Consider the following 12,034-nt stretch of genomic DNA (forward strand, 5'->3'; position numbering starts at 1 on the left):
ATATTGCATGAAATTTTGATAGGAATGAAAATTTGGAGAAAAAAACTTTAATTTTTCTTACCTTTTCTGTCTCAGTGCTTCCTTATACCATAATTTATTTGCTTATTAACATTTTTTATTAACCCCATGATAATTTTCATTCCCCATTATCAAAATCTCATCATCTCATGGAAGTTCTAATTTGTAAAACAGTTGAAAGGGACCTTAATGGATACCCATATACACAGCCATCTCCTTTATCTAATAAGAATTACCTAACAGATGATTGCCCAAATACTTGAATATATTCAAGGTGAGGGGACTCTCCACATCTTTCCAGGAAGGTCATTTCACTTTTGTACCAGTTTTGTTTCAGAGTTTTTCCTGAAATCAAAAGACAAGTTTGTCTCAAATTCAAAAGACAAATTTGTCTTAAATCTAATCACTTCCATATGAAATGCCTTCAAAAATCTGAGATAGCTATCAAGATCCTTCTGAGTCTTTCTTCTCCTGTAGGCTGAAGGCACCTAGCTCCTTTAACTAGTCCTTACAGGACATGGTCTCAATGTCTTTAATCATGTTGATTTCCTTTCTTACATACTCTCCAGTTTGTCAACATGCCCTCATAAACCATGGTGACCAGAGATGTGAAGTCTAGTGACAAATGAAAACAAGTGAGGTGAGGTCAGAGTTTAGAGGAATATCACATTCATATTCTTAGAATATGAATATCATTCTATGTAGCTCAAGATCACATTAGCATTTTTTTGGTTCAGATTCACAGTGAAATGCATTTCACTAAAACACTCAAGATATTTTTCAGTTTCTGTTTAACTACATATAATTGGACCACTAATCTAACAGATCCATCTCCCACCCTCTAATCCTCTGCAATATGGATAAGGCTAGTTTCCCCTTGAAAGACCACAAAGTTACTTCTAGAAATTTATTGACCTAAGGACCAAAGGTCAAGTTATGCATCTCTTGGAGTTTCTGACTATATTGAGGAGGCTTCTTGGTAATCTGAGGGCATAAAAGATCTACTTATGTGGAGTCTGGGCCCTTCAGACTTGGAAGATGTCTCAAGAAGTCACTATGCTCTTTTCTACAATCCTGAGAAATTTCCGCAAAGAAAAAAAGGGTGAGATGTGGGATTAGCATTTACCTAAGCGAAGTGCTAGAAGAAGGGGCTAAATTTATGATTTCATTGGTTTAGTGAACTCTAGGATAAGGAGATTCCATCTATTAATGCAGACCAGCACCTTCTCTGTAACTTAATCATATAAAAGACTTACTTGGACCTCTGAAAGTTTAAGTAACTTGCTCAGGGTCTTATAGCAAGTATGGGTTATGAGCAAGACTTGAATTTTCAAGATCAGAATCAAGATGGCATGTTACTCCTTAATTAAACAATCAATAATCCATTTCTAATGATAATTTACTATCATCTGACTTCTTTTCTTTTGAAAAAAAACCCCACAAAAAAGGATATAATAAAAAAAAAACTTGCTAAGGAGGTTTTTAATGATAATGGGCTGTAAAATGGAAAGATAAGAAACTTATTATTTAAAAAGTTATGTATGTGAATACTGGTACATGAAAAGAATGGAAAAGGTAAACCAGAAACCAAAAGAAAACATTTATTGAATCATATTCATTACTTTCATTTAATATCTCTACAGGTCAACATGGGAATGACATTATTCAAGAATGAACATAGTTTACAAAAAAAAGTATGTTATAAAAATATTCCAATTTTTTTCTGGATGTTGAGCAGAGAACATCCAAAGAGAGTAAGTTTTGAATCTGCTTTAATTGATAATTGATGGCAAAAGCAAAAATATATATATAATTATAATCACAAAACTTTTTTGAAAGGCCCAATGACAAAAATTGTGTTGGAAATACTGGCTTCCCTTCTTAATTCCTCCCCCCACCCCCAACACACTCTCAGTCACTGAACCATAGTAATTCTACTTTCCATATATTGGCACCATTTCAAGCTTGAATCACAGTTGTCAGATACTATGTGAGTTAATCTTCAATTGTTATCCCCCAATTTAAAAAATAAATGCACTTCATTAAAGTTGACCAGAAACTAAATTTTGGGTAAGTGGGCTTTATTTTTGATTAGCTTCTATTTAAAAAAAAAAAAAAAAATGTGTTACCACAGAAGAAACATTTGGCTCTTAGACATAATTAAACCAACTTTTAAAATGCATGAAAACTTTTAATCAATCAATTAGTTAATTAAAGCCAGTCTCAAAACTTGATAATGCTTCTAATTTTTCTTCCTAAGTATCAAAAAACTCCAGAAAATGTGGTTCAACATTTTAGGAAGTTTTTAATCACAAGATTTAATTGTAATCTCCTCCCTGTGACAATTATACACAGTATTTTATTAGTATCACTGGAGAGGCCATACAGCAGTTTAGAAAACTAAGGAATGATAAATTCAATTCTAGCTTATCAATGGAAGCTCACATCTTGTCTCCTGAAAAATTTATTCCTTTGAGTCAGGAAGGTCTCTATGAGCACCTAAGTGGCACAGTGAGAAGAGTGTCAGGGCCTGGAGGCAGGAGGACCTGAGTTAAAATTCCACCTCAGACATGTAATAGCTGTGTGACCTTGGTCACTTAACCCTGTTTGCCTTAGTTTCCTCATCTGTAAAATGAGCTGGAGAAGGAAATGGCAATCCACTACAGTATCTTTGCCAGGAAAACCCCAAATGGAGTCCCAAAGAGTCAGACAGGACTGAATAACAACAGGAATGGGAGGGAAAATTGACCCAACTGCCTGTCTGAGCATCAATAAAGGGAAGAAAATGTATGAGTTTGAAGAGACAATGATTATAGAGACCTGGTTCCTCCTGCTATTCTAATTCAACCCTTATGGAGCAATAGGGGAGGAAGATCTGCTCCTACTGCTGCTCATTCTGCCTAAGATACAGAACTTCTTATGGTCAAAAGCCTTTTGCCCAGAGAGTAGAGCACTCTACACATTATGCTTTAATGAATCTGAAGAAATTCAACAGTACTTCTAAGAGAAAAATTAGAAACAGAATAGTTGAAATGTTGTTACAAAAAGCATCAATCTTTTAAAGTGCACACACTTGATAACATTGAGTTAAATAATGATGCACTGCAGAGCTGAATATGCCAAATAGTGCTATAGAAAAATGCTAGGATCAGTGTGGTAGCCACAGATAGACAATTCAAATAAATGCAAGATTGCTGTTTCCAAAAAAATGCATTAATTACAGTGATGTTCTTATGTCAAAGACTAAAAAGCAAATTATATTAATGGAAAGGCTCTCGGGGACTATTTGAAATCATGAATCTGAAGATTCAACAATCTTGTTCTCAACCAAATAAAAGGGTCAAAGTCTCCCACTACATCCAGGGACATCTCCAGTCATCCAGATCCGTATCTAGTCACTGGACCCAGATGGCTCTAAGGATAAACTGTGCCTTTGCACAGCAACTCCCTCACTTAAATTCAATTGCATGTCATGGCATCACCTCTCTGATGTCATAGTCTTCTTCAAGAATAAAGGACAAGGGGTAGCTAGGTGGCACAATGGATAGAGCACCAGCCCTGGAGTCAGGAGTACCTGAGTTCAAATCTGGTCTCAGACACTTAATAATTACCTAGCTGTGACCCTGGGCAAATCACTTAACCCCACTGCCTTGCAAAAACAAAAACAAAACAAAACAAACAAAAAAACCCCCCCCAAAAGAATGAAGGACAAATGTCAACTGCATTTGACCATTCTGCAGTTAAAGTGTAAATCTACAGGTGTAATTGTATGGCTATTTCATTTCCAATGAATCAACTTGGAAATTATCAGGGAAAAAAATACTATGTGGTGTCTTCACACACCTAGCACTTATTTAATTAGTTGTGTCAGAGAAACCTGAGGTATGGGTTAAGGGGAAATATGAATATAGTATAAAAATTTACTTCTTTGCATTTGTTTAATTTTCAACTTGTTTTTTAAGCTCAATTTTATCCTATTGCTAGATACTTGTATTAAACAAACATGGATGGGGTGAATTGTGCACATGATTAAAAAAATCAATAGAGAATCAAGTCAATGACTTTGTTTTGAGATTATCATGAAAGGAAGGAGTGGGGATAAAGGGATAGGAGAGAAACCAATTCTAGAATTTGGAGTTAGTGCAATATTCAAATTTACTTTTTATGATTTATGAAAAAATGAATATGCTTTGCAACCTGAGCAAAAGGCTTCTTACCAACAGTAAAAAGTCACCCTGTACGTTTTCAATAGTTTCTGTTCTGCCAGGTCAATATGTTGCTATTAGCAACTTAAGATGGCCTGGAAACATTTAAAAAAACAAAAAACCCTCTCAGCTATGTTGAGAGGTCCACTGAACTGCTTTTATTAACATAGATAGGCAGTTCAACATTCCACTGATAGACAGTCTAAGAGTCAACATAAAAAAGCAAAAAAAGCAAGAAAAGGGAAAAAGAAATGTGCAACTAGCACACCACCACTTGAAAACTGACTGGATGAAAGTCTATCATATGTTATATACATATTACTCTACTAGTTTACAATCTTGAGGTCAGTTCTCTTAAAATAAATATACTAAACATTTACAACAGAATGTTTTATGAATGCAAGCTTTTGTTTTATTTCAAGATCAAATAGAACTAAAAGGGACATTGTTTTAAAGCAGCTAAGTTACAAGTTATCTTTTTCTGCATTACTGATATCATTACAGTGCCATACTTAAAATTTTCTCCATGAGCAGCATCAGCTGCAGCAAATGAGCAACTTTTATTTCAGGCACCAAAGAGGCAACTTCATAATGGCCCAGGCTTCTGCCAGGCTTCAAACAAATGGAAAAATGGCCATTGTGCTTGTGGGTCCCAGACTTTCCTGAAATATATAAATAAACAATGATATCGTCATGCTTGGGACCTAAAATTACAGTAAAAAAAGGTGGCAGGGACAGAAAAGGGTTTTTTTTGTACATGAAAAAATTGGCAAACTAATGCTGTATAGTAGTGATTAGAGGAAAAGGTCATGCTAAAATCAGTTGCCTATTTATTCAAACTTGAAGAAAAGTTTAAAATATAAAATCACTACCCAGTCTACAACTAATCAATTATTTTGGTGGAAGCCAAAACACATACATGCCAGTGGAAGGCATGACAAGATCCACTTTACAAACAGTTTCTTTGGAGCATAACAATAACTTTTCACTGGAGTAATCACAAGAGGCTGAACAAGGTCCCATCACATTTCTTTCTTAAAATAAGCTTGGAAAGCAGTCTCAAGGGCCCATTCCCCCCAAATTCCAAAACAAAACAATTTCAAAAACCAAAAAAACTCCAAATAAACAAAAACAAAACAGTAGAAAGAAGAGATATAGAAATTCACATGAACCTGTAAAGACAAGAAAAGAAAAATCCATTATTTCCAATACTATTCAAGGGAACACTCAGGGCTTTTTTTTTAAATTTCAAGAATCTTACAATTTCAAAGTAAAAATAAATTACAGTTATAAATGCAGGCAAATTATTTCTTTGGGTCTTTCACAGATATAAATGCATAAGCACACAAAATAATCTTTTTTTTAAAAGTATAATGCATTTTTAATAGTACCTCTATTGACCAAATCTATAAGGGGGGGGAAAACTGGACCAAAGCTTGATTAAATTGAATTTCCCTATAAGTGCAGTCAAATTTAACATATGGCAAAGAACAGATGTCATAAATGACACTATTGTTATGGTGCACCATAATTTTTTACCAGTCAGCATCAAGTTTTACATAATTGAAGATGAAATCCATATAAATACACCCCTTTTACTAGAACCCAAGGATTGAAAATAATGTGGTTTTTAGCTACTAACTGGCTAACCAACATTTGTTAATTGAATTGGTTATTCAAATAGGAAGTACCATATAAATTATACTTTCAGTATTTTCTGGATTCTGAGGTATATAGCAAGACCCGAGATACTTACTGGAAGGGGCTCCCAAGGTTATCCTGCCTTTGTATCTACAAGCTGCATTTGAACATTGGAAGACATTCCACCTCCATAACCTCCTTTGGACTGCATTTGGTTCTGTATGGAACTAACCTAAAAGAACAAAAAAAAGGTGAGATGAAACAACAAACAGAACTTAGGGAAGACTGGTTAAAAGCAAATAAATAGTTCTCAACTTGAATTTCCATTCCAACTATGCTTGCTATGTTTGCAGAAGGGCATTTCTTTAAGTGCTTTTCTGGAATTTGAAAATTTCAACAATGGGCTAGGCTAGAGAGGACTAACCTTTGTTGGTCCCTTGCTGTTTAACCTATGACTCCATTTCCTCACCTGTAAAATAATAGGATTAGACTAGTGCTTTGAATTTTCTTACAATGCTAAGATGATATGATTCTAACTCCCAAAAACATAATAATTCCTTCCCCCTGAGATTCTTGGTGAAGTTAATAACAACACTCACAATTAACATTTATATAATACCTTTAAGATTTGCAAAGCACTTTGTAGAAACTATCTTTCCTAACTATATAACTCTCTGAAGTTGGTTCTATAATTGTCCTTGATTACAGAGGAGAAAACTGAGGCTGAAAGAGATCAAGTGGATTACTGGAGGTACAGAGATACTGGTTGTCTGAGAAAGTGATTGAACTCATATCTTCTAGAATCCAGGAATAGCTGGGTGGCTGCATAGTGCAGAGAGCACTAGGTTTAGAATCAGGAAGTCTCCTTTTTGTGGGTACAAATCTGGCCTCCTCAGACACTTACTAGCTGTGTGACCTTGGGCAAGTCACTTAACCCTGTTTGCCTTGGCTTCCTCATTTAAAAAATAAGCTGGAGAAGGAAATGGAAAACTCCAGTTGGACACAACTGAAATGATTCAATAAATCCTGGCTCCAAATCCAGGAGTCTGTTCTTAATTAAGTTCCCATTTCAAATCAACTTTCTACTTTTCTCCCCAATTATTTTTTTTCTGTATAATAACATTGTTTCCTAGGATCCTATGATCACTGACTTAAAGGTGAAAGGGACTGTAGGTATTGTCTGACCCAGTACCATCACTTTATAGATGAAGAAACTGAAGGTCAGGCCATTTAAGGTCATAAAGAGAGTTGGGAGCAGGCCCAGTCTTTGATCTCAATTCATTGGAGGGCTCTTTCTATATGATGTGCTTTCTTTATTCACTTTATTGAAGACTTGGAGAACGCTCTGCACAACCAAAACTAATATTTAAAAAGTCCAATTTTATTCTTTCATATGTAATTCTATCATGGAAAATAATTTTGTTTCCCAAGGCAGGGAACACAAAATGCTGCAAATAAGAAATTCATCTTAATAGTGAGAATTCACAAAGCCCACAAATACACAAAGTCTGGAGTCCCTTAATGAAGAGGCCAACTGCCTCAATGGACCCTGAACATATTAAAGTAGTACTGCACAAATAACTTATGTTTATAATGACTCAGCTGTCAAAAAGTTTAAATATGTTCTATATAAATCTTTTTTTAAGTAGTTAAGAAAGTGTGAAATACATTGTAGAAGCTTTTGTTTTAAAAATAAATTTAAAAGCTACAAGACTTATTACAGGACAAGTTTTAGTTTTCTGGGAAATTCACTTATGGGTAAAATTATATTTACTCTGCTTATCAGAGAGCCTTGTGATATGTGTAAACTGTATAAACTTTTTTAAAAATTTTGAAATGTCCTTTTTCCTTAAAAGTGAATTTTATATAGAGGACTAAAAAAACTTTAGTATCAAAGTGTAGTGATAGGATTAAGTTCCAAGTCTTTTCCTTTTTATCATTCCCTTTTCTCCTCCTCCTTTATCACCAAGACCTTTCTCTTCCTCATCTCCTTCTCTCTTCTCAGTTTTGAAAATTTTCACCCCAAGAGACTTTTCTCAGTATGCTATCCATTTCCTATTTTCCCTTCTATTAAAGCCTCCTTCTCACAAGGTGACTTGCCAACTGTAGCAGTATTATTGCATATTTCTCTTCACTGCTCCCCGCTCCCAACCTTTCAGGCATTATCTCCAATAGTGTCCTGTTTTCATGAGATGTTCCAAAGCAGAATATATAATAGGAAGCAAGAAAGGGTATCCATTACAGTAGTTCTCTGAATCCTACATTCCACCTCTCATAATTATGCCTTTGCATAATGTAGCCAATTGTGCCTAAAATGTATTTGCTCTTAGCCCTAACTACTTTCTACTTGAACCTAACTGAACTGTTCTTTCTACTTTCAATCTCTTCTCTCCAGTCAATCCTTTGAAGAGATTACAAAATCTCTCTAATACATAAATTTGACTATGTAATTCCTCTATTTAAAAAAAACAAACCTTCAGTAGCTATCTATTGCCTCTACATTAAAAATGCAATCTTTTTCCCTTAATGCAGTTTAAAAAAAAAGTATTCCATTTTTTCTTCCAATTACCTGCAAAAACAATTTTCAACATTTAAAAAAATTGAGTTAAAAATTATCTCCCTTTTTCTTTTCCCCTCTCTTCCTTCTTCTCTGAATCAGATAAGTAATCTGACATAGGTTTTATAATATATATATATAGTAGATAAAACATCAGTTACTTTGTGGAAGAAAACAAAAAAAAGTGAAAACGAATATGCTTTGTTCTGCATTCCAACTCCATAAGTTCCTTTTCTGGAGGCAGATAGCACTTTTCATTATGAGTCTGTTGAGATTGTTTTGGATCACTGCATTGTTGAAAATAGCTAAGTCATTCATAGTAGTTCATCATATATATTGCTGTAAATGTGTAAAGTATTCTTTTGGTTTTCCTCACTTTACTCTGCATCAATTTTTTTTTTAGGTTTTTTGCAAGGCAATGGGGTTAAGTGGCTTGCCCAAGGCCACACGGCTAGGTAATTATTAAGTGTCTGAGACTGGATTTGAACCCAGGTACTCCTGACTCCAGGGTCAGTGCTTTATCCACTGCACCACCTAGCTGCCCCCAGGCTGCATCAATTCTTGCAAGTCTTTCCAGGTTTTTCTGAAATCATCCTGCTCATCATTTCTTATAGAACAACAGTATTCCATCACAATCACAAATCACAACTTGTTCAGTCATTCCTCAAAAGATAGACATTTCCTTAATTTCCAATTCGTTGCCACCACAATAAAAGCTGCTAGAAATATTTTTGTACACAAAAAGTCCTTTACCTTTTTGTTTGATTTCTCTGGTGGTGGTCTTACTGGGTCAAAGAATATACAATTTGTTAGTGTTTTGGACTTAGTTCCAAAGGGTTTCCCATAATGGTTGGATCAGTTCCTAATTCCACCAACAGTGCATTGGTATCTCAATTAAAATCCATTTTTTTTAGTCTATCACTAGATCTTTTACAACTTCCTTCTTACCTATTTCTTCAATATTTTAAAGTTAATCAACAAGCATTCATGATGTGACTGGCTTTGTATCATGTTGAGAATAAAAAAACAAAACAAAAAGAAAGACAGCCTCTACCTTCAAAAAGCTTATATTCTAATGGAGGAAAGATAATTCAGAAAAGGAAGCTGAAAATGTAGGGGAGGAGGAAAAATAACTAGTGCAGAGGCATCATGAGGAGAATAAAGGATGGCTGCTTTTGTCCCTTCCACAAAATGTAAGTTTCAGGAGGAATTTCCCAATGAGAAGAGGTTGAGGGGGGGAATCAGTGAGAGTTATTTAAGAGTGAAAAAAGGCAACTGAGGCATATTTTGTAAATATTTTTATTTTGAACTTGATAAATAGTATATAAAATAATGGTTTCTAACTAGTACCTGCTTCATTTCTTTCTGGTTTTCTCAATAATTTGTACCCTAACAACAAGTTCTTTTCCCAAAAAATCAAATCTTCACTTTTGTCAAACCTAAGATTAGTATGATAATTTATTACTGTGTATTGTGTACCTCTTCTATTCCACTGATCCACAATTCTGTTACTTAACCACTACCAGATAGTTCTGATAATTAATGCCTTATAGTAGAATTTATAATCTGGTACTATTAGACTTACTTCATTTACCTTTTTAATTAATTCCCTTGATATTCTTTATCATTTGATCTTCCAAATGAATTTTATTATTTTTTCCAGTTCAATAAAAATTTTAGTAATTTAATTATGATGATACTGAATAAGTAATTAGTTTAGGTAAAATTCTGAATTTTATTTTATTGGCTCAGCCCACCCATACACAATATTTCTCCAATTATTTGAATCGGATTTTATTGGTATAAAATGTCACTGATTATTTACGTGTTTATTTTATATCCTGCTACTTTGCTAAAATTACTGCTTCAACTAATTTTTAATTGAGTCTCTAAGATTTTCCAAGTATATATCATATCATTCTGCAAAAAGGGATAGTTTTTGTTTTCTCATTGCCATTTCTGATTTATTAAATTTTTTTCTTCTCTTACTGCTATTGATAACATGTCTAGTATAAGACTGAATTAATATCAGTGATAATGAGTAATCTTGCTTAATTCCTGATCTTATTGGGAAAGCCTCTAACTTATCCCCATTATAGATAATGCTTACTGATGGTTTTAAGTAGATGTTTCTTATCATTATAAAGAAAATACCCATTTATACCACTGCTTTCAAGTGTCTTTTTGTTTTTATGAGGCAATGGGGTTAAGTGATTTGCCCAAGGTCACATAGCTAGTAAGTATCAAATGTCAGAGGTACCCCTTCGCCTTGAGAAAGGATTGTACTAACTGATCTTATTGTATACTTTAGTAAATACTTCTTTCTAAGGGCTACTTAAGGCTGGCTGATTAAATATTTATTTTCTCAGGGCAGAAAATGACAAATATTAAGATAAAATATTTTCTGAGAAAAAAAGCATATCCTTCATACTTTTTGCAGAGTACTTATATTTATGTATAGTTTCATTATCCATTGAGTGCCCCATATTTTGATTCCACTTTTGAGATTATGGTGCAGTGGAATTGTAATTAGAGAGGTCAGTTTCAAATTTAGTCTTTGATATTTAATAGTTATATAATATTGAATGCTTAAAGTCTCTAGGTCTTAGTTTTCTCATCTGTGAAATGACTGGTCCACATGGTTTCTAAACTATGAATATATAAAGCATAAGATTTATAAAAGATATATAATTGCTTCTGTAAATTAAGCTCAAGCCTGAAAGAAATCTTTAAAGTATTTGTAACACAGTTAAGAACCTATTTAGTTAAAAGAGAAAAAAAGTTAGAATTAGCAAGTTTCATTCAAAAAAAATTAATGACACACACACGCATGCACCTGTGTGTGTGCGCGTGTATATGTGTATGATTAAGAAAGACCCATGTTATCAGCCCCTTAGTAAATTTTATTTGAAAGAAGAATTAACTCCTTTCTAGACCTCAAAATTATGTAGCAAATTCCAAATAAGACACTAAATTGCAATGGTAGGTAGCTCCACTGAAGTGAAATGCTTCCTGGGATTTTGGAAACACTCCTGAGAGGTACATGCATTTATAACTCAAACAAAAAAGAAATCAGAGTAAAACTCTTAATTCAAGTTGAATTCAGATACATCCTTCAAACTGAATGAGCTGGGGGCATTTCTTATTGAAAGAAATGATGAGGAAAAAATATATTCAATGAATTAAAAGTCATTTATTATTCACAAATAGCAAAGAAGACTACATTATAAAAAGAAATAGATGCTCTATATACATTTTCTCCCTAATCCATATAGAGGCAAGAGTTCAAAAGTTATCATAGCATTTTATTTTGATGGCAATCCAACATCTGTTTCTGTTCATTTGGAAAAGAAGTCAGGGAAAACTAAGTATTTCTCATGCAAATTTAAATTTGAACAAGTTACTTTCTTTTCAGTAAGTTACAAATAGCATTTCTTTGCTTATTTAGCAATTGAAGGGGCAAAAAGATACTGTGATAAACAGTAAGTAATCTAGCCTCTCCTGCCAATTTATGAAAAAGTCATCATTCCCTAATTAGATCTTTTTTTTTCCCTTTCCAAGGGGACAAATAAAGAAGTCATAATTTGGGAGCAGGAAAAAAAAAACTTGCATT

At 33.8% G+C, this 12,034-nt stretch overlaps 1 protein-coding gene across 3 annotated transcripts in view; it reads right to left on the bottom strand.

Moving 5' to 3' along the window:
* Nucleotides 1-1,603: 1,603 nt before the first annotated feature.
* Nucleotides 1,604-12,034, bottom strand: part of CDC42SE2 (CDC42 small effector 2) — a 111,760-nt gene continuing 101,329 nt past the window's right edge. For all 3 annotated transcript variants that reach the window (XM_074202493.1, XM_074202494.1, XM_074202495.1), the window contains 2 exons: nt 5,980-6,096; nt 1,604-5,395 (listed from right to left, as the gene is read on the bottom strand). In XM_074202493.1, the coding sequence (XP_074058594.1) occupies nt 5,998-6,096 (99 nt within the window). In that variant the 3' untranslated portion in view covers nt 1,604-5,395; nt 5,980-5,997. The remainder of the gene's footprint in view (nt 5,396-5,979; nt 6,097-12,034) is intronic.

Source organism: Macrotis lagotis, chromosome X, assembly GCF_037893015.1.
Source record: "Macrotis lagotis isolate mMagLag1 chromosome X, bilby.v1.9.chrom.fasta, whole genome shotgun sequence".
In the NCBI taxonomy this organism is placed as follows: domain Eukaryota; kingdom Metazoa; phylum Chordata; class Mammalia; order Peramelemorphia; family Peramelidae; genus Macrotis; species Macrotis lagotis.